Source organism: Plectropomus leopardus, chromosome 13, assembly GCF_026936395.1.
Source record: "Plectropomus leopardus strain MGB_pleo_1.0 chromosome 13, ASM2693639v1, whole genome shotgun sequence".
Lineage (NCBI taxonomy): Eukaryota > Metazoa > Chordata > Actinopteri > Perciformes > Serranidae > Plectropomus > Plectropomus leopardus.
In genome coordinates, this window is record NC_142188.1 from 19,049,035 (window position 1) to 19,072,481 (window position 23,447).

The 23,447-nt window shown below is 39.6% G+C and overlaps 1 protein-coding gene across 1 annotated transcript; it reads left to right on the forward strand.

The window, feature by feature from the left end:
• Positions 1 to 20,604: 20,604 nt before the first annotated feature.
• msx3 (muscle segment homeobox 3) lies at positions 20,605 to 23,261 on the forward strand. Its single transcript, XM_042502197.2, has 2 exons — positions 20,605 to 21,501; positions 21,904 to 23,261. The coding sequence occupies exons 1-2, from the start codon at positions 21,141 to 21,143 to the stop codon at positions 22,308 to 22,310; spliced, it is 768 nt and encodes a 255-aa protein (XP_042358131.2). The 5' UTR covers positions 20,605 to 21,140; the 3' UTR covers positions 22,311 to 23,261.
• Positions 23,262 to 23,447: the final 186 nt, after the last annotated feature.

The following is a 23,447-nucleotide window of genomic DNA, read 5'->3' on the forward strand; positions in this document are numbered from 1 at the left end:
TGTACGCCTCATATGAAAGGAAAAAGTCATCCTTCCACACTAAAACAATCATCAGCACCAAAACCTCATCATCACTGTCACTGCTATCAGTAAATCTCATAAAGGTCGTCCCGGAGCGCAGGGCTGTATTTGAGGCTAACCGCCGCTCTGTCTTTACTCACAGTCTTCCGTCATACCCCCCCCCCCCTCCCCCACGCTCACAACATTTAGGAAAGCTGGGGTTTTCTAAATAACTAAAATTAACTCAATGATCTACAATTAACTTAATTGATGCTTCACCAGCACCCATTAAACACACATTAGACATCTCACTGTGGAGTTTAACCTCACCAATTACAGGGTTGGGGGAAGGACCTCCATGGAAGAGTGGAGGCGAACATGAAATGTTGCGATGACGGGGGGAGCTGTCAGACTTATGAAGCGGCCACAGAAAGACTTAGTGAAGCCATCTGCTCCACAGTTACATGCAGGCACGTCAGATTTTGATGCTGCCTTTAACATGTTTAATAAAATGTCTCCTCAATGAACAGGTGGGACTTTAGGGGGTGAAATAAGGGGGAGCAATGAGCCAGTCAGTCTGGGGCCCGGAGCCACCTGACTATGGCTCCACAGGTAATGCCTGAGACAGTTTTCCAGCAACAATGGCTCTGATGACAGCCGAGGCAGACGAGAGGAGGCGGACCAGGAGCTGCAGAGCTACACAGGAGACAGGCAGAAAGAGGAACTTTCCCCTCCGTCTGTTATGTAACTGATGACAGGAGACTGGGAAGCTCTTTGTCTGTCTGAGAGGAGACGCACAGGAATATGGTCGACCTTTGTGCCAGGCTGAAAAGCTGATCTGAGTATCTGTGTGAAAGACGGCCATTAACGACGCTAGCTGCCTGAGCTGACACAGAGCCATTACACTGTTTTGACAGTGTATATCAGCCATGGAAATATTATATTATGGACACAATAATGAGAGGAAAAGCTCAGATGCTCTCTCTCTCTCACACACACACACACATGCACATACCGTACACCCTCATCCTGCCTCAATCACACCCCTCATAAACTCAGTAAACATGTGGGAGCTGTTAAAGTAAGTTTAATGGCTATTTACTGTGTTTTGGACGTTTCTCATTAAACACATTTTCCACTCGAGGAGAACTAATGTTTTGGAAAACTCTCTTAAATGAAACACACATCATGCCAACACTTGGCAAATGTGGCTCATTAATTAAGAGATCTGCCCTCTAAAGGATAAACAAGGTAACTGCAGAGATTATGGACACGCTCACAGTGGTTTCACAGATGCTGTTCAGTTTTCCTCCAAAACTTAAACCTGCAATGACTGATTTTTTGGCCACTTAGGGGGGCAGCTGAAACACAACACTGAAATATTATCACATTTACGTTGATATGGCGAAAGATGCCTATTTAAACATGCAGTTAATCAGTGCTCAAGATTGGTCGAGACCACTTTTTTTAAGTCTCACTCTCAACTCTCAGACTCAACTGCAGTTTTGCTCTGTCTCAGTTCTGGACAAAGAGGACTCTGGACTTGTTTTCTGTGGGTGTTTTTATGGGAATATGGATCTTTCAGATCAATTTGAGGAGTGCCTATGGTTTGCATGTTTCACATTTTACAGTTGGTGCGTTGTGCAGAGTGGGACTCTAGTCTGGTCTTGGTATTAGCATGTGTCATGACTGATGGGATCTGGAGTGGCTGCACTCACATCATTCATTGTTAATATAAAAATCTTGATTGTAGCGTTTTTTTTTAAAGAGATATACAGTGCTCCATATCGTTCGGGGTTTTTTGGTGTTTTTTTTTTTTTTTTTTAGCTTTTTCTAACATCTGAGAACAGTGTTGGTTTATGCCGGAGAGGTGGGGAGTCTGGAGGGTGGAGTACATAAAAAAAAAAAAACATAAAGAGAAACAACTTCTGTCTCGCGCTCTCCCCCTCCTGCTCCAGCCACTGAATGCCTCCTCACTGGAGTCCACTGCGGCCCTGGCTGCCAGCTGGAGTACCCCTAACCTTTAACCTCTGACCCCCGGCACCAAAGAATACATCACAGAGCCATCAGCTTGATGCTCTCAGCAGGGAGCACATCCTGCGAAATACCGTCATGACGACAGAGAGGAGCAACACTACGTACAGGTGTTAACAGTGAGTGCAGGTGTTACAGATGTTCTTAAAACTGCTGCCCCTTCCCCTCATATTCACACTGTATCCCAAACATCACAGAAATGCTCACGGTGTCTGTCACGCTCTGAATTAGTGTCTCTGTGTGTGTTTGCGTGTCACCGTCTCATCTGTCCTGATGCTCCTGGGTTAAAGAGAGGATCCTGCTGTTCCTTGATGGAAAGCTGCCTGCTACAGAGAGATCCAGTTACAAGAGCGCCGCGCTTTCATCCTTATTAAAAAAACATGTGCCCGCTCTGTGCAGTTATGTCAGCAGATGAAACTTTTTACTTTCCTCCCTCTACTTTCAGCTTTTTTCTCAGTACTGATGGATATGGTCTGTTGGCAAAACTTTTGTCTTTTGAGGTTCATAAACTCCTTTATGGTTAGAATTAACAAGTCAGGCCTATAAGAATGGAGATTTTTTTAAACTGTATCTGAATGATTTCTGCCTCCTTTTTGTGCATCTTCATATTTCAGAAACAAATGGCTTCTTTGTACACAGTCAAGGAATAATTACAGACACCCTGGTGACAAAGAATGTGAAACCCAGTGGATTCAGTTAAAACAATTACTTAATCTTTGGTCTTCATCATTTATCCACAACTAATCGGAGCACTGCAGACCTGGTATTACAGCAATGATGATTCCTGTCATAGAGGGACTAATTTTACAGCAAATCTTTTAAAAAAATGAAGATTTTTCAGCAATTTAAGATTAAAAATCTGGAGTGTCATATAAAGGAATTCCCAGCATCAACACACTGTCTCAAAGCTTTCCTAAGCTATTAAAGTTGTGGGAGAGAGGTCCAATGATAAGCAGAACCATGATGAAATTAGTGAATAAACCTAATCATGTATCCACTAGACATTATGCTAAACACCTACACAACACCAGATAAAAGACTCTAATGTAATCATTATTTTTGATTATATTAGATAACCACATTAAATTATGTAGCAATATTTATTTTAAGATATACAGTACAGTAGATGTCTCATCCATCTTATAAAATGCAGCCATTTATCAAGCAGTGCATCTGTCAATATTTAATATACCTAAAGTGTCTATATGCCCCTTTGTATAACTTTTTGTGTGTGCTTCAATTCAGTAACCGCAGTGTATTAAAATGACAAATTGCAATTGGATTTGAAGAATCCTGTTACATGCAATGCATCATTTCATCAACTGTAGCCACTATAACAACCCTCATTCATGCAAGACTGCAAAGTTGCTCTTTGCACATCATTCAGTGCCACTTAAACTATCCTGGGCACAGTCAGAGGATGTGAGTCAGACCTCTGAATCGACTCCACTGACAGACTTTCATTTGAGGACGATGACTGTCCCTAGATGTCTATCTCTGTAGTTTGTAGCTGCAGTGCGGCCACCACGCTCCCTGACCTCACATCCCAGAGACCTGCTTTGTTCCCACGCTGCCCATGGAAAGTCTGGCTCCAACCTTTTCAAACCATAATTATATACCTGCAGGACGCAGACAACAGCAGAGTAAAGACAGACACAGCATCAAGGGAAAGGGCTTGCCACCACTAATATGTGATAACTTGCTGCCGCGACTTACTGCTGTATTTAATTTGCGTTAAAGGACAAAACTAAAAATAAGTATTTTGAATGCCATGCTTATTAGTTTTCTGTCAAACTAAACTTAAATAACAGTGATGTTGATGCTTGCCTCAGTTTCTCTGAATCCTAACAGCTAACCATTAAAGTCCAGACCTCTTTATTGTGTTACTTTTACTTATTTAAAAAAAAACTCAACAATGGCTTTTGGTTTCACGTGGAACATGAACTGCTGTCTCCTGGCTGAAGGTCCGATTTTGTTTGACCCATCCACCTCCCCTCTCTACCACCCTAGACTGACTTTCTCACTCTTTACACAACATCAGTTGCTCACGACATCAAGTATTACCACAGATGTGTTTACACTGGAGTTGGCTGAAAGCCCGCCGCGTCTCATGAAGATGCCAAAAGCTGCCTTTGGGGTTCATATCACACGCCAAGGGGTGTGAAAAAGCAGCTGTATGTTTGCGCCCTGAGAATGAGAACGTGCTGTTTACAGTTCGTTTGTGAAATTTAGATCATATTTCTTATTAAGAGAAAAAAGATTATGGAAGTTAGATTAAAGGCATTTATAGAGAGGCATTTATAAATTTAAGATTAATAGGTAGAATTTAATGTTAATGCAAGTGCTATGTCTTTACTCCCTTATACTACTTAGGCAGTGCCAAATGAAAACCACACATATTATGTTAAAAGGGATTTCTGGTTTGAAATTTCTCACAGAGGTGATTTTGCTGTTTGGTGACATAATCATTGACTTGTTGCTCTGATTACTTTTAATTTAATTAGATGTTTAAGCAACCTTTTTCAAGCTCTTAAATAATATAACATGTTAAAAAAGCATAACAAATGGAAGTTAACGCACGAGAATGTCAGTGGTGTTTCATCACATTTTTGTCAGTAACTGGTTCGGAGAAGAGAATTTTGATCGTGGTCTGGGTGAAGACATAAGATCTGAGACTGAGAGTAATATTTAATCTCCTCTCTTTTGGTAAAATGATGTAATGAAAGTCAGAAATCAAGTTTTGCATTAAGAGGTGCACAGACCAAAGTTAATAGTTACAGATGTGCTATATTGGCCTGCAGGCAAAAAGCTGGAGGTTTTTTATAATTTTTTTTTTTTTATAAATAGTGTGAATTTTGCTCAATAATACAAACAGCACGCTGGTTGATCGGCAGCGCACTGTCAACTTCATGCACTGCATTGTACTGTACTTTAGCAAGTATTCAGGCATTTCAACATAGAGACAGAGAGATTAAACTCAAAAGTCACAGTGATCTTTGCAAATTAAACTAAAACAATAATGATGCCCACTATGTCCTCTCCAAACAGGCCAACAGAAGATGATTCTCACTAAAGAGGGTTACTATTACATTATGGTTTACATAGCCCTAAGAACTTATCCCTGAGGAAAGACGCTTGCCAGAATTACTAATGTTGCTAAATCACTCCCAGCTGCTCTGACTGCAGAAAATGCTTCTTCCTTCTCAAAACCTCAGAGCAAATAGTACAAGAAGAGTGGTGCATTCAAGAGCATGTCTGTCCTCGGAACTTATGTTAAACTGTCTGTCCTGGATTTCATAGCATTTTATGTCCTGCAGGGCTGTGGTCACAGTCTGTCTGTCTGCTCAGCTCTCTGCGCTGTCGTGAGAGCTCCCACTCACCACTTAACCTTTCAAAAGTGGTCGACTCACTTCAGAAGGAAAAAACTATTCCTGGTTTAAGAAGGTGAGAGAAACGTCAGATCAGCGAGCACTGATTCCATAATGATGGCAACAACTGCTGAAAGGTCAGCCGCAAAGCGACTGCGCGTCCAAAGGCTCTAATAGACATTTAAGGAGGCTTTGGTGTCATGCTTGTGAAAGCAGTTTAAAAAAGAGGTAAACAGCCCGGGGCCAGCAATAACAGAGTGGAACTGATTAGAGGGGTTGAAGGAAGGAGGGAGAGAGAAGAGAGGAAAAATGAGACAGAGACTGATAGCATCTTCTTACCCAACTTAATTCCATTAGCTAAAGGCTCCGTAATCTCTCAGACGACTGTGTAATTAAAATCTCATGTTAAATGTAAACAATAACAAAAGAATATGCCATGGAAATATTTCTGTATTTTGAAGCAGGGGTGGGTAATATGGGTAAAAATTAAAATCCCCTACATTCATTTTGATAGAAAATTGACTGAAGTATTCTTAAACACAAAAGTTCAAGCAGCGCACACATAAAAAAAGTGATAAAAACTTGGTGCTGGACCAAGAAAAATAGATATGAAATAATAAATTAAGTCCACACAATAGTGCTCCCATGAAAATGTATTGGAATACCTCCACACGTGTGACGTTTTGGGCATTAGACCCTTCTTCAGACATGACAAAGTACAGAGACACACCCCATAAATAGCATGAATGGGTCACCTGACAGGTCATGTGATACCAAGAAGTTTACAACTCTACAATACAATCTAAGTTTCATAAGACAGAAACATTAAGGCTCAAACACTAATAAAATAAATAGAGGAAAGAAGAAAAAAAGAGAAAAAAAGTGAGTGAGTAAATAAATAAATAAGAATAAGTAAATGACACTAAAAAAAAGAAAAACTAAATATATAAAGAATTTTTTAAAGTACATAATATGCAATATAAAACGTAATAAAATAAAATAAATAAAAATGTATTTTTTTTAAAAATTAAGAAAAGTACAGATCAATGTACAGATGAGGTCACTAGCCGCATCGTCTGACACATGCACCCATACACAAACATATACACAGGCAAAACCACAGTCATAGAATCAAGTGATACCATCATAAATGTGTGAAATTACCTTAGAAAATGCTATAATAGAAAAAAGAAAAAGACAACTAATAATAATAATAATGGAATAAATTAAATCAAATCACTAAACAAAAATTGACGAGGGAACAAAAAAAAGATTTTATCAATGCTCATGCTATTAAGTCACAGCAATTTAGTGTTTATGTTTTAGTATTAATATTTTATTCCTAGATTGGGCTGTCACTTTCTCAAAATACAAATTTTGAAGAAAGTTAAACTATTATATAGTTGCAATTAATCGGTCGATTATTTTTTCCATGAATCGATTTTTAACAAATAAAAATAGACATAGTAATAAAACAAACTTTTTTTCTCCCATCACTTTGCTCAAAATCAGATTGTCATTGACAACAGTGCAAAAAGTGCAGTGCATAAACAATGCGGTTGTTTGAACATCTCTAAGCCATCAAAATAATCTTACATCATAAAAATAAATAACTACAAACTCAAAAATATGGAACAATTCAAAAGCTGAATGCTGACAGCTTTTACAACATACGTTTCCTTACTTTAAAACTGAGCGTGCATCGTTTTTCGGTGAGACTTACCCTGCCATTAAGCTCTCCTCCTCCTCACTTTCGCTTTCGTTTTAGGTGCTGCATCATCCACCATCAACCGTCGTGCTCGCGTGCCATGCCGTGTCACTTTTGCATATTTCGCAGTTAACACACTTCCTTGTTTTGCATAACGTGAAGTGCTCCCAAACTTTTGAAGTTTTCGTATGAAACGTCCTCTCTGCCTCCGCCATGCCTCTTCAAAACACCGGCTTCTCCCGCCTGCATGTGACGTAAACAATCCCGCGACACAGCAAGTGACGTAATAATCACGCGACACAACCAATTGATCATTTTCACACGTTTTGCGCATGCGCAAGCAGTCAGCTCCCTACCTCTATGGCAGCCTCATTTGGACAAACAGGTGTGTCTGTGCCTGATCCGTGCCCCCAAGCCGCAATATTTTTGTGGAGAGAAATTATGCTTGAAAACTGGTGTCCATGCTAAGAGAGCTTGTCTCAGGAAAAAAATGAAGAACACGAAAAAGTAAAATATGCATAGAATATAGCTAAATATTGATTATTGACAACTGATTAAAAAGATTTTTGCAAGTGAGGTGTTTCACAACAATTATTTAATAATAAGACACACACACACAGACATATATACTGTATATATATTCTAATTATTATAATAATTATTATTATTATATTAATTATATATATTAACAGCACATCAGCAACTGCTTGGCCAATTTTTACATTTTATGCTGCTTTTGGAGGTTATTAAGGATGTTGATACCATTTCTGATATTTTCAAAATGTATGTTTTAAACCACAAGACTGCATATTCTAACTGATTTTGATCATTTTTTATTCAATTTAGACATTTTAGAGAACACATTGATTGTTCTGAAATAACTTTAAATCAGTTATAAACTGTACTAAATTTCTAAACACATGAATAGAGGATATATTAGAAGTAATATAGTCTATATTTCAGTCTTCTTCTTACTCAGTCTACGCAACTGACAAGTTCTTTTTTTTTTTCAAAACTTTCAAAACAAGAGGCCGAACAATAATAATTCATGCAAAATAAACAAAAGGGTTGTACAACGTTTGAACAAGCCAGGGTCTGATGTCCATAGTTCTTCCTCATTTTGATTTTTCCCCTAAGATTTGCGTAGAGTTTTCGTGACCAAAGCACAGAGTAAATGTATAGACTGTTAAGGTCTCAGATGGGTCAAAAGAATTATAGATAACCATGATACAGGAAGAATTTACTCACCATATGATTATTGAGGCAATAAACTATAGTAAAGAATATTGAGAGATCCAGGTTGCCAAATTGTATTTCTGTTTTTGTTCTATTTTGACAGATAGACATGGACATGCTGCACTAACCAAAAAAGGGAAAGGATAGACATCCTTCCCTTTCTTCATCGCTCCTCTCTATCCCCACTTCTAAACCCTCTCTCCATCCCCCCCCCTTGCCCCGTCTCTCCGTTGCCAACTCATCATATGTCAGTGAAAGCTGTTGCTAATAAAAGTTAAAAAGCAAACTATGAAAAGGAGGTGAGAGGGAGCAGAGGGAGGTGCATTCTTTCCTGCCTGCATGGGAAGAGTTTTACCGGAGCTAAAGGGAGTTCCAGTGGTCTAAGATGGGAGGGGGTGGGGAGAGGGGAGGTGTGGATAGGAGCCGAGTGTCACCCCTGTCACCCCAGGACATGGAAAAAACATTTTGTTTCATCAGGTCTCAAAGGCGCAGCAATTACACCAGAGACACAGGATGACAGGACATCCCTGCTCTGCAGTGGCAGAGAATTACGGAGGAAAAAGAACCACGCCTTCAAAAAACTTAACAGGGGGAACTCATCCTCTCCTCTCTTCTCTCATCACCTCTCCTCGACATGGCTATAAGCAGCACTAAAGCAGCACCCCAATAGCTCATCTCCATCTTCTCTGTGTCCAGAGAAGGCAGCCATTGTGTGCCCGTTCCTCTCTCCCCAAGTCAGTTTCCTATTGAGTCTCTGAAAGGGCCTTTGAGGGGCCCTGTTTTGGCTGTGCAGCTCACCTGCAGAGGGGAAACTATGGGTCTATTCTAAAGCCCAGCAGCTGCCAGGGCAGAGAGGCTGGCACCCAGTGGGAGAGAGAATAGTAGCCGCAGAGCCTTTCAATATGAAGCCACTTAGTAACAGAAGGCATGTGCCAAGCCTGCAAAGCCAGAATGAAGAGTCACCCTTTGCAGTTCACTAAATATCAGAAAAGAGTGAGACCCATCTCCTCTTCACTCTCGTTCTCCTTTGCATTGTATCTTTGTCAGTCTGTTCTTTGTCTGGGCGCCATGTTTATGGAATAAGAATCAGGTAACAGGACACAGAAATGTAAAAACTTTTAGGTCAGGAGGTCGCAAACGTTTTTTGGCTAACGCAGATCAACAGGTAAGATGGTAAAACGGAGTATGAACGGCAAATGAATGCCCCCAAACAGTTCCAAACACGGCCATGTTTGAAAGTAACCGCCGAACCCCTTGTCGTGCGACAGATCGCGCAATGACACCACTGTGAGGATCCCAGTGGCTGCAGGCCTGTGAAGAAGCCCTCACCACACAAAGCCTCTTTTCTGTCAGCAGGCTAGCTCCCACACTGGCGCTAATTTACGATGCCCTCACAGCAATTTCCACAGTCAGAGAAGTTCAATTGTGTTTTCCAGCTCATTAAGCATCAGCACAACAAAGCTTTCATCTTCTCCTTCATCCCCCTCTTCTCTCCCTCCACCCATCGTCCTCACTTTATCCGGCTGTCCACTAATCTGCCTCTTTTCCAAGTGTCCAATCTAAAAAAGATTAAGTAGTAAAGGTAAGATGGGCTGCCTCAGTCAAACAATTTCCCTACATTTAATTGTGATTCTTTGTGGTTTGGCATTTTGGTTTGTTTAAAGCACGGCCCCAAGTCTGAAGGTTCTCCTCATACAGGCGCAGGGAGAATTTAATGGTTGTTTATTCAGGGGCCCCTGCGGTGCCCTCCCATCTCTTTCAGAGCTTCATGAGACGACGAGGAATCTATTGTAATCTCTGGAGAATCAACGCAACGTATTTGTTCAAGTTGTCACTGTGCTGAGATCACAGGCGCACACTCACATTCTCACAGAAACCCGAAAAATATATTTAATTAAACAATATTTTTATGCATAATCTGAATTCACATGAAAGATGAACAAGACAGCTGAAATACATTTAATTTAAAGTGGCAGGCGTGTGATGGCCTGAGACATCCGTTCGAGGGTAAGCGAATGCAAAGGGATATTCCCACCATCTAGAGCTAGCACAAAAATCCCCCTGAGCAAGTCATGTGACCCTAATTTGTTCCAGTTTCGGCTCTTCTGTGGTCAACATTATCAGAGCCATGGGTATAATTAATGACTATAATTTATTGACATCGCCGTCATGCCCAGAGCATCTTTTAAAGTCTGTGTGAGTCACAAACTTTGAGGAAATATGTATCAAAAATATGGGTAAGTCCCCTCTGAAACTGAGTGAGATAAAACAAGTCACTCACTGAATAGCTATCTACAATAAAAGTGGAAGTATTACATACTGAATATGACTTGACACACACTGCAGGTTCTCCTGAATGTCAAATGAAATGTTTTTGATGGGCAGTTTTGCTCAACCCAGTCGCTAAAATAAAACATTTTGTGTTGACATAAACCACAGATATGCCACATTTGTAGGTTATTACTGTATGTTACCAACGTATTGAAGCTTTTTGTTTCTTTATGTTCCAACAATGCTGTTGTTAGGTTCAGGCACAAAAACAATTGGTTATAGGTAGGGAAAAACTGTGTTTTGGCTTGAAATACCTGTTATTGGTGGCACAATCATGGCTGGAAATGTCACCGATATCTCTGTAAAAAAACATCCTTTCATGTCATTTGTTGATCTCTAACAGAGATCTGCAGCTTCATGCCATCCACCATCCCCTCCAACTCCCAATGATAAAGTTAGCTCATATATTTGTAATCAGAACTACATCACTTAAGAAACGTTGATATGAAAGAAATGATTGAAACATATGAATGTGGCTTATCCGTGGTTTGCAGAAATGTACATTGCCAACATTTTATTATGGTGACTGGGCTGTTTTTTGCTCGGGTGGATATTAAGATAAGCTGTCTTGTACTTAAAGTCTTATACTTGTTTAGACTGACATTTACAAAAAAGCAAAAACATCAAAAGGTGGTGTTTTTAGCTGCTGACCATTACAGGAGTAGTTTGACATCTTAGGAAAAGCATTTTTTTTCATCTTTTTTCTTAGCTTAGTGCAAAGACTGGAAACAGTGAAAACAACTAGTGTGGTTCTGTCTGAAAGCAGTTTCTCAGTGGTACGTGAAGCCAAAAAAAGTTTGAGTTCCCCGGAATAAAATTGCCCAGCATTTCCATGTCACTGGGACCCTAGAGCATGCAAGAGACTTTTATCAGTCAAGTGGTTTACTTCTGGTTTAGACCTCCACTAACTTGAATGGGGGTATAAAATTTTTTTTACGTGCTGCTCTTCTGAACTTCTGAAATTCTAAAAAAAAATGTATCAACTTATTTACAGACATGTCTTTCACAATATAAGTCAATGAGAAAAAGTCACATGACAGATCTGGAGGTTGTAATTCCACTTTTTTTTTTTCTAAAATCTAAAATGTCCTAAGTGTTCCTTTAAATCACTGTTTTTCTTTTTTTTCTTTTTAGTAGGATTAGTAGTCAATTCACTGTTTGGTACAATACATTATACACTGTTAGACATAATCACAATATATTTAACATAGTTGGAATAACAGACAGCCAACTTCACAGTATTAATTCTTAATATTTAACAACTGCAAACTAAAATGTTTGTTAGCAGTCATAACTTTTTTAGACTTTGTTAAAATTATAATCCAGTCTATGATTTTCTTTTTGATAATGATTAGTGGAATTAGTGGTCAAATCAGTGTTTGGCATAATACATGACATACGGTTTTACATAGTCACAATATCCTGAACTAAGCTGGAACAACAGACAGCATAACATTTCAGATTTTGTTAACGTTATTATACATTATACAGCTCCAGGATACATAGTGCCATATTGCAGTATTCCAGTACATTGTGCCAGGATTTTTTGTTATTTATTTCAGTTGAGTGTCTCGGTGGACCAGTCATCTCCCAACAGGTGCTGCTGTGTGATTTGTCACAGTTTAAATGATCACAGCATGTTGCAGTGCAGCTGCCATCACTTGAGTGGTTTTGGAGAAGCCAATTGTAATATTGTTGGGAAATGTTTAACCTAATTTGCACACAATCAATCGGCAGCAGCTGTCACAAACAGCTTGACACAAATCAGCGCGCCACTCTCAGCTTCCAGTGGGTTTATACACCAAACTGTATTTCCCAGTGTGCTGCGGTCTGACCTCATTCTGCAATTCATTGACAGGCAAAGTGGGAAACTGATGCTGAGACATTTGTGTGATCTAATTTAGTGTGAATCTACACACTGTGGGGGGAACAGGGGAGCTGAGACAGATAAGAAACAGAGAAGATACAGTTTAAATGTTGTGGTGACATTCTTCTGTCATTCATTTGACCACAAACTAGCGACAAAAGCTGTGAGGCCATACCAGTCCTCTGTGTCCCACTGTGAACCACTGGGATGCTGCTTTTGTTACGCTCAGACTTGTTCAGTAGTTTACAGTTAAGCTTCTCTATATCTCAAGACTCAGACACTACATGGGTTACAGCTCAGAGTGTGTGTGTGTGAGTGTGTGAGTGTTGTTGAGTGTGTGTGTGTGTGTCAGGTTTCTCTTGCTTCCATTAGTCCTGTGATGTCCCTGCTCCGCTGCTGTCATCACCTTCAAACTAGCGACGCCTACATCTGCTATCATGGCCAGACAATAAAGAGCCTCTGATAATTTGACATCCCGAGCCTCTGTTAGTGGGTCATTCTTCAACACCATCATCATCATCATCATCATCATCATCGTCGTTATCATCGCAGAGTGCAGGCTACCATCTGAGTCCCCCCGTGCTGTCAGCGCCATCACTGAGCTCACCCTAACCCCCAGCTTGCTCCAGGTCCATAGAGGGTGTCCAGTTCCCTTTGTTCCCCTCCGTAACCAAACCGCGACACTACAGCAACAATATCTCTGTGTTCACCTGTTAGCACCTGGCACTGCGTGCAAGACTCACTGCAGAATCCCCGTCAGCCAACCACTCTGCTCGTCTCTGTCAGACGCCATGTGGAACGCGCCTTCCTGTCACCAAACCCAATATCCTACATACAAAACACACAGCGGCATAATAACCCGCTCCTTGCTCGCCTGTCAACGCTTTCCCCTGATGCTAACATATAAAGGATAACTGAAAAGCACTTAACCAATCAACAATCCATCACGTAATTACAAAGGTTTCAGGCATCATCTGCTGGATAAGTCTCCGGTATGTCCTCCGAAAGAAGAAAATTACTGAGATATCATCATCACGAGTGCTTCGAGCAGACAACCTCAGCTTATGCTAGTGAAAAATTTACAGTCAAACTAATGATTGTAAGTTGTAAACATGTAAATCTGAGTTTTAATTGCTGCACAAAGAAGCGCAGCACAATCAAGTCCTTTGAGGAGAGATTATGTCTATTGACACAGTATTCCCATTTGTTCAGTTATCTGGTCTCACTCCTTTTTATGACTGCAGGCTATATGACCTACTTTTAAGTGTGGCCATTTGGAAAAACTAACACTTTACAGCAACATTATACAATCTCTGGCTATTGTTTGATATGTAGTGTCGGCAAAAAACATTTTCGATCCGTCGTTACTTAGCATGCATGAGTTAGGAGAGCTACTTGGCTCATTTACTATATTACTTGAATGTCATTGTCATCCTTGAATGTCCTGCTAAACCTTGTTCCAACATTCAAACTCAGCATGGAAAAAAGAAACGAATACTTGATTCGTCTTTAACAGCCAAATCCGATTCACCTGACATAATTTATAGCATGTCGCAACTGCATGGCAATACCAACTCTAGACATATTCAAAGCACTGCTTCAATATTAACATTCATGTTTAATGCTAGTTGACTCCACTCTTCCTGACTTAATAGAGAAAGTTTTGATTCACATCTGCTGTAGTTTCTCTGTGAGTTTTTTTTTTAAGTCCTCCCCTTTACTTTCAACTATTTTTAGGATGCACAAGAAACTTTTTTCCTCGATTTGATCAATTAAGACAGCAATAAACAGCATTAATCACAAGCATTCATGTAGTGTTGGTAGTCATTGCCTCTAGTTTCTGGCACTTCAGCTGGTATCAGGGCCATACAATGTGTCATCCAACCACAACTGAGTACAGAAGTGTTAAGGAAGGAAGCGTGAAAAGTGTGCTGTCGCAGAGATGTGCATAATATGATGATCAAATGAGGATAATGGTGCACATTTTGCACTTATGCACACAAAAAATGACAGCAATTGAGTGAAGATTGAAAAAAGAGAAGTTCAGATATCTAAAAAGCACTTTTGTTGAAGGGTAGTGATGATTTAAGTGTCCTGCAGTCACTCTCAGCAACACCTGTCACATTTTACTCTGCAACACACTGAGAAATGTCCAATTTGGAAGAAGGAGAAAAACATGTGAGTGTGTTATAATACTGAGCAGGTCATATCACTGACCTTCTTCATAGTTGACAAGTGAGACCCGACCTTGAATGGCAGCTGTAATGACACAATGTGCCGACTGTAGGAAAGATGAAACAACTAATCAAGGCCGACATGTCGTTGCAGTTCCCTTCAAGCTCAGATCAGATAAGGAGAAACATTACTGGGAAGACCTCAGGCCTTCCACATCCTCTGTGGCATGACTGGCGTGACTGGGCCTGAGTGAAGCAGAGCTGGAGCCAAAAGACATTTTATGCTAGAATCTATTATTTCAGTAATTAATGTAACACACGTCAGTCATGCCAATCTATAGTCTGAAGGCTGCAAGCATCGATCTGTGTATAAGTGGTAAATGGTGCGTGAGAAATAAGTTTAACAAAATAAATAGTCTTGAAAATCAACAATAAATCTCATGGAGGCAGTAGAATAACTTTATAATTTAATTTTAAGAAATATTTTTTACTGTGCTCACACTAAAGCCCACACTGTGTCCCAATTTTGCCATGTGACACAATCATCATATGATTGCAGGAAATGGACTAATCACAAATAAACTAGATAAGGTTCTGAGCTGTACCACAAAGCAAGTTCAACAGAGCCAGGCTTTCTTTGCCTTAGCTGGCATGACAAACTATAAAAACGCCACCAGAGATAACGTGTACAATAAAGATGGCTATCAACAAGCTCTTTCAACCCAGGCTTATTTCTTCAGGCTCTGTGCGCCCTTAAGCACATCACTTGACTCTTAAAAATACAGCAAAAACAATAGTGATGCTTCAGATGAGAAAAGAATAACGGCAGTAAATATCTAATTAACAAGCTATTATATATTTATTTTACTAATCTGCTCTATCTACCATGACAGCTGCACACTCTATAGCTCTGAAACTTTTAAACTTGATGCTGCAAATTTAAATGTTATACCAAAGACCTGTCTTTAAGTATACAGACAGTGCCCATAATTAAGATACTTTAGTTTTTGGCCAAGTCAAAGTGCAGTGAATTTTATCAAATGAATATTCTCTATGATGAATATAGACTAACCAATTTTCTAATCTGTCTTCTATAGCTGTAGAGTTCAACAATTCAGGACAAAACATAAAAACATAATTCAAAGTGGTAACATTTCAATGTTTTGAAGGAATTACCATATTTCATTGTAAATAGTAATCAAACTGTTTAATACTATTGGTGAGGAAGATATTTGTACCTGACAGAATGACCTACTCCACCTATCAGAATGACCTATATAGATAAATAGATGGATGGAGATTTTTTTTTTTACTCTGATTTCTGGCATTCTTGCATTATTGATATACCATAGTTTCCTCTGGCAAAAAACCCTGCAATATGATATATACATTTTTTGCAACAATAGTTGCATGGCTTCATTTGATGGCATTACTAATGTAACATAACAGCTCAAACAGGTTTGCATTTATAACATATTCCCTCAGCTGGGAATCTGTATAATTTATAGATTGGTTAGCGCTCCCATTTCCAAAGGAGCTGCGATTTCAAGCCAAAACCCAGAACACAGCACGCACGGTCCTGACATGGTAGGCTAAGCCACAGCAGCACAAGTCGCCATGGCAAGTTAGCAAGTTAAAAGGGAGCCACCTTTGTGACACGGAAAACTGGCTTTAGGCTTAACATTAATCTTGCTTCAAGGTACACCGCTTTGAACTGTCGAAATGAAATTACATTTGTAGAGATTTTACTTGGATAAAATGAGGTCGAGGCAGAGTAGCTTTGATTCTTTTCTCAATATGATATACCATTAAAATGTCAAGATATGTTTTGTTTCCCACATTAAAGTGGTCGTGTCACAACTGAGTATCACGTTGTGCCTGGACACTAATGATATTTGGATATGAGACTTGATGTGTTACTAATGTTTCAAGACAAGAGACTGATTTGAGGACACAAGCAAAGCTGAGTTGGTCACATCTCTGCATGACATGGGCCGAATCTTAAACATGATACTCGTTCGTATGGAAATCAACACTTCATTCTGTCTGTGAGGATGAAGAGAATTCATAGAGAGTGTGATTGATTGTCAGCATGGAAAAGAGAGTTTGTGATCTCACATTGACATTTTGACATACCAGTGTTGGCAGGTCTACTCAGACACAGGATAATGTTCTGTTATGCTTCACCGGGCAGGCCTCCCATCTCTTTTAAAGACGATACACTTTCACCACAAAGTTCCCCGCTGTGTGTTTCATAAATGTTTATCCCACATGACTCTGGCCCCCCTCCCCAAAGTTTGGTTAGCATAGCTGTAAGTCGTGCCAACTCTCATGAAAGAGTGTCTTTTTTAAATGAAATATATAAAGCCTGCTTCAACATGTTTGGTTCGAAAAGGAAAACTCTTTTGGAAACCGCAATTACCTCCTTAAACACTTCTCCACTTTGGCAAGACAGCAGGGTTCAGAGAAGTGTATGTAAGTGTGTGTGTGTGTGTGTGTGTGTGTGTGTGTGTATGTGTGTGTGTGTGTGAGAGAGAGAGACAGATAGACAGGTCTGTCGCTCGACCACATTTCAAGACTGAAATATCTCTACAACTGTTGGATGGATTGCCATTCAGTTTCGTGCAGACAGTCATGCGGCCCAGAGGACAAAAACTAAAATGGCCCACTGTTTTAGTGAAATGTCTCATCAACTATTGGATGGCTTATCAAGTAGTATTTAGTAAAGATATTGCCTGTGTCCAGACCTTCGACCTACTCACCCCACCAAGTTCGAGCTGGCTGAATCATCTGGCACTGTGACATGTGAATGTCAATTTTCAGGAGGGTATGAAGGCATGAAAGAACAGATGCCGTCCAAGCCTGAGCAAGATAGACGTTGCTATCAAGGTTGTTCTAAATTATTTCTTCTCAATATTGCCTGACATTGTGGTTTCCTCCACTGCACCTTTTGCACATACCTTTTGTGTTCTTTATATTCTTTTTTTCATTTTAAATTTTTTAATTGCTTTTATATTTTTATCTTATATCTTATTCTATTTAAAGTTACTGCTTTTATACTTCCTCTATGTTCACTGTTTTGCACCAAAACACCAAATTAAATTCTTTGTATGTGTAAATGTACTTGGTAATAAAACCCAATTCTGATTCTGACTTAATTCACTCCGCTACAAGTTTTAAACTCCAGAGGAAACAGGTATGTTGGCTGTTGTTATTCAGATATGTTGGTCTTTATTTGTTGTTTATGAAAAACCGTATCCCCTTCCACCATAGATCTCAGTTAGGGTGGACGCTATGTCAGACTGAGGATGGAAACGGAGGGTAAAGAGTTAACAATTCTGTCTCATATCAGGTATATCAGGCGTGTACAGATATCCATATTGGTACTCAAATGTTGAATCCTAATGACTTTAGCAACAACTCAGCTCATGTCATCAACAGATCAAGTTTTTCACTTATCTGACCTGGCATAAATGTTTTGAACAAAATAAATCATGTTGTTTATATGTAATGAAATGAAGTAGAAATGACAGAGAAACTTTGTTAGAGAAAAAAAACAGCTACGGCACTATATATAGACATGCATTTTTCAAACCAAAACACTCATTGTTGGCTCTTCTGGCATGTGCGTGCTACTCAGAGAGAAGGAGGAAATATAATTTACTCATTCATTATGAAACAATGGAGGAGAAACAAAACATTACAGTCAGCCCTACATCCCTTTTCAAACAGGAGGAGAGCGAGAGTGGTAATATTCACGGTAAGTAGAGGAGAATGTAATGTTGTTAGGCACTAAATTACAGTCATTGAAAGCTTGTACGGTTACCCAGCGATCTATCACTGTCACACACAGAGCGAGAGGGGGAGCGAGAGCAGACAGGCGCCAGGCGCAGCGGGATCAAAGCAGAAATGTACCTCGGGGAGAGCAACAGTTAACTCTATTTAACCAATTGTCCTACAGACAGTCAGTCAGTGTGCTGCTGCAGGCCCTACAATAGTTCCCATAAGAGAGAGAAAATCTCAGATATTGGGTTTCACTGAAAATGATTTGACTTGATTTGAAGAGCTGCAAAACAATCCTAATTTGGATGGGCCTCTTCAGTCGGCCACTGCTACATTAGTTGGGGTTTTACTGTCTCTCAAAGGGATTACAGACAATGAACACAATAGGTTGAAATATGGGCAATACACAGCCGAAGATAATTTGATTACACGCCACAAAATGGAAATTTATAGTGATAATAACTCTTAATAGTATAAAAAGTACTGTGAATCACAGGCTGGATTGCCTTGCTGCTTTAATGAAACACAGTGATAAACTACTTTGAATTATTCTAAAGCTCAACTCCTCAGACAAAGTCCGACAACAAGTAACAGCACTGTAGTTTTGGGAGCATAACAAAAGGTTTCATACCAGTTAACTTTTGTAGACTGAGTTTTTTGGTTCATGTTTTATTAAACTTTCATTCATTCTTTTTTTGGCCACCTGAGGGCAGTGTAACAAGCTGTAAACACAACATTTATCATATCTTCTTAAAAAGTTGATATGGTGAACGTATTAAAAATCAGTTGCCAATTTAGTCTTCTGGATGACACAAAGCAACATTTGTAGTCATTTGGCCATTTTTGTGTTCACCTGATAAATGCAAGTTCAATATTCACTCTCCTTTTAACTCTATTTGGTCTGCGCCATTTTCCAAAGTAAATTTCTGCCTTTTTGGCTGCTAAATGCTCCACATATTCACTAGCTACTTTCTTATTTTGAGCGCCAGGCAGGTAGTTTACAGCAAGGTTTTAGAGCTTATAGAATTTCGTCACCTGCAAAATGATCATCTGCATATCAATTACTTTTTCAAGTTTTACTATTACTGTTTTCTCATGTATGTCTATACTGATCAGAGAATCCAAAAAGGTGAACAGTCTTAATGAATTGAAGCATATGGAGACTGCATTGAACAAGAGCAACACTATATCAAAAAATCTGTTAACTCAAACAACTCTTGCAGTATAATCCCAAATCCCATTTATCCAGTTGTATGCTCAGTACTTCCCAAACACATGGATTTCTGCTAAAACATTACGATTTCATAAATTCAGGGCTGGCTACTTATTGGCGGAAAAGGTTTTATATGGTAAGGTTTTAGCAAAAAATGCATGTTTGGGAAATACTGAACAACTGGGTAACAGACTTGATTTAGACTGCAGTTGTGAGTGTTTGTAAACGGATGTTTTAACATAGTTTTACTGCTATTAAACGTGGACCCCAATGACTTCAGTTCATGAAGAATGTTCACTTTTTGGGATTTTCCCTTTGACATGGAGGCATGTGAGAAAAAACAAGTCTTCACAAATTCAAGGTAACAGGCAGTGAGCAATTGATGTACAAATGGTCATTTTGTGGCAGTAGTATTTTTTTAAGAGCAGCTGTTAAAAGAAAAAAACAAGGTGGATGAGAGTGGTGAGTGAATAAACTGAAGTTGAGTCTGTAAACCAAAACAATTAATTAAAAGATATTAAAATGCCACACAAAGCTGAGAGGAAGTACTAAGGTGGATGATAATAATGTTCTTTGTTACATGAACCTTTAATGATACAATTTGAGCCACTGTTAATGTAAATATTAATCAGTGCAGCTTTAAAGTTATAGTTAGGTATTTAGGCAAAGAGTTTTGAGAAGCTTATGGTAAGGTGTGGTCCACATATGAATTACATTTCCTAACGTAAATAACAGAACCCAACACAGCTAATTTTTCGATAATCAAACTTGGAGAAAATTACATAAATATGTAATTTAAAAAATATATATATATTGTCAATATGAAACAATATATTAAGCATTCCAGGCTGTATTCAAATCTAACAAAAACGTTTCTGCAAATTAAATATGTCCACGCAATCACTGATGTAATCATGCAATGTTTAAGTGTGCATAAATAATCCCCTCTGATGCCAGTGCATCAGCAGTGGGAGGGAAGATGGTGCTGATGCAGCGGTCCACGCCCGGAGAGGAGCCACAACAAAAACCCTGTACAAAGGGACAGAGGGGGCAGAGGGGCATGAGGGGTGAGGGGGTATATTACTGTTTGAGGACTCGGAATTCGGCGCCACGCCTCTGATCGGAGGTTTACATCTGTCAGGGCATCACAAGCGCATGAAATGGACCGCAACTCATCATTACAAGCCTGACCTATCAGAAACTGTTTTAACAGAGTCACGTGGGCACATCGACGGACTGATAGGCAGGCGGAAAGATGAGAGAGGATCTCAAGGCACTCTACTGAAGAAGAGGCAGGTCCATGCGTAAAAACTTAAGTTTACCACTCAGCTGCGCATCACTGGAGGACTCTGGGCAATAACACAGATATCCTCGAGTGAAAAACACAAAAAATAGCATCAGAGAGAGAGGCAGGAAAACTGTTTGTATGGCACCTCAGTCGTGCGTAATGAATCCTGCGCAGGGATCACCGCCCTCGGCTGCTCCGGAGGAGACCTCACCGGAGGACCGAGCCGCTGGTGGCACAGGGACTGATGAGCTGGACCTATCATCTGTCCGAAGGTGTAAAACCAAAAGTTTAGAGCTGCCTTTCAGTGTGGAATCACTCATATCAGGCAGGACGCCGGACAGGAGCATCCACTCCCCGGAGCCTGGTTCAGGATGCGTCCGCGGAGAGGAGACAGAGTGTGCGTCACTGAGGGGACTTAATCGGCCCAAAGCAGAGGCGGGGGACCTCAGCGACAAGGAGACGAGTCCCTGGTATCAGGCTACTTACGCATCCCCTCCAAGTGAGTGTACGGTAGTCTTTATTTCCAATCCAAAGCTATTTTAAACTGCCCAACTTTCTAAAAGTATATCCAAATCTCTTTATGGGTATGCTTTTGGTTTAATTGAAGAACAGTGCAGGAAAATATAAAAAATGAAGTAATATTCTGGGTCTATTACAGTACCACAATAATGAAGAACTCGATGCAAAAAGCCACCATTTAACTTTCAGATGTGATTTGCTGCAAACGGCTGCAAATAACAGCTTCATTGTCTTAATTCTGTTTGATATCCCCCTTGTTTTTATGTTATTTTATCCATGCATATCATACAACGCAAACAAAGTCATTATAGTCAATGCAGGTAAGCAATATCGATCACATCTTTTCTATTCCAATAATGACACTCTCTAAATTTACTTCCAGGACTTCCCAGCCCGAGTGCTTGTAATCTACGGAAACACAAGAACAACAGGAAACCCAGAACTCCTTTCACAACCTCTCAGCTGCTTTCTCTGGAGAGGAAGTTCCGTCAGAAACAGTACCTCTCCATCGCAGAGAGAGCCGAGTTCTCCAGCTCCCTCAGCCTCACAGAGACCCAGGTCAAGATCTGGTTTCAGAACCGCAGGGCAAAGGCCAAGAGACTGCAGGAGGCCGAGCTGGAGAAGTTCAAGCTGGCCGCGAAGCCACTGCTGCCGGCCTTCGCCTTCCCCTTCCCGATGAGTGCGCACATGGGCGCACCGTCACTCTACGGGGCCCTGAACGGACCGCGGCCTGCCTTCCCCGTCCCAGGACTATTCAGTGGACCATATGGGATGTACTACTTGTCTTAACACACACCAACCTTGAACTGAATCGTTGGGACTGCCGCTTTTTGAAAAAAAAAAAAAAAAAAAAAAAATGCCTTTATACAGTAATAACACTGCAAAAATGTCCATCTTTTGAGCCAACCCGTCTGAAATCTTATATTAAATCTTATGTGAAATATTTTTATCATAATGAAAAAAAGTATGTTTTTCTCAGATATTTTCATAGAGTGAACTGTTTTCGTTTTGTTGTTTTTTTTATTTGAAATAGTGGCTTCAATCAAGGAAAATAGAAACATTTTAATTAAGTTTCTAAAAATAATAATCAGGTTATTTACTTTAAGGTAAATGGTGATCATGGTCATTTTTGCAGTGTATTCAGTAAAACTTTTTTTTATTTAAACGACGGACTCTCGTCAAGCTCATTTTTCGGACTAAATCTTCAAATTTCACATGTAGCTTTCTGAGCTATTACATTTCTGTAAATACTTTAGTCAAAGTTATTTTAAAGTGGTAAGAGACAATAACATGATTATTTAAAGGCCTGCAGCTTTGAGTTTAAAGCAATAACTGGTGATGACTCTCTAAAGTGACCATGTGAATGTTTTATTTCCATTCCAGAGGCCTTTGAATATTTCTCACCTTATAAGGGCACAGCTTTCATTTTGTAGTTAGAAAACTGGAGAGCATCAACATTTAATCATCCAAATCCAGTCTAAAATTTGATACTATATCTTACAGTCTGTTTTTATCAAAGGCAATAAAGAGTAAAGTCAACAACAAGAAAACTCACATTTTATGTCCAAAAGGGGTATCTGTAATAGCTTCTAATAATCATTGACAACAAACATCACGAAACAGACTGTGAAGTGCTCATCAGTGCCTTTTTATCACTGCTGTGATGAATTCAAATGTCCGTAAAAAAAATTACTAGCAGTTTCATCTTCAAAAATATGTTTACCTTTGGCATTTTAACCTGGAGCTGATATATTGCACAGTGGTGCATTCAAGGTGAATTTAAAATATCTAAACCACACAGTTTCTGTTTGTTTTTAACTTTTTAATATCTTTCCCAGTTGCAAAAGTCTAAATCAGATTAATCTGCTTTACTATTAAAATTGTATTTTTGTTACATTACCTCAAAAGGAAAACTTTTTTGCACAG

What these genes read in the sequence shown, in the direction of transcription:
- msx3 (XM_042502197.2), top strand. Translation starts at nt 21,141, where the DNA reads ATGGCACCTCAGTCGTGCGTAATGAATCCTGCGCAGGGATCACCGCCC. An exon ending in TACTTACGCATCCCCTCCAA is followed by an intron (nt 21,502 to 21,903) that starts GTGAGTGTACGG and finishes ATTTACTTCCAG; the next exon opens with GACTTCCCAGCCCGAGTGCT.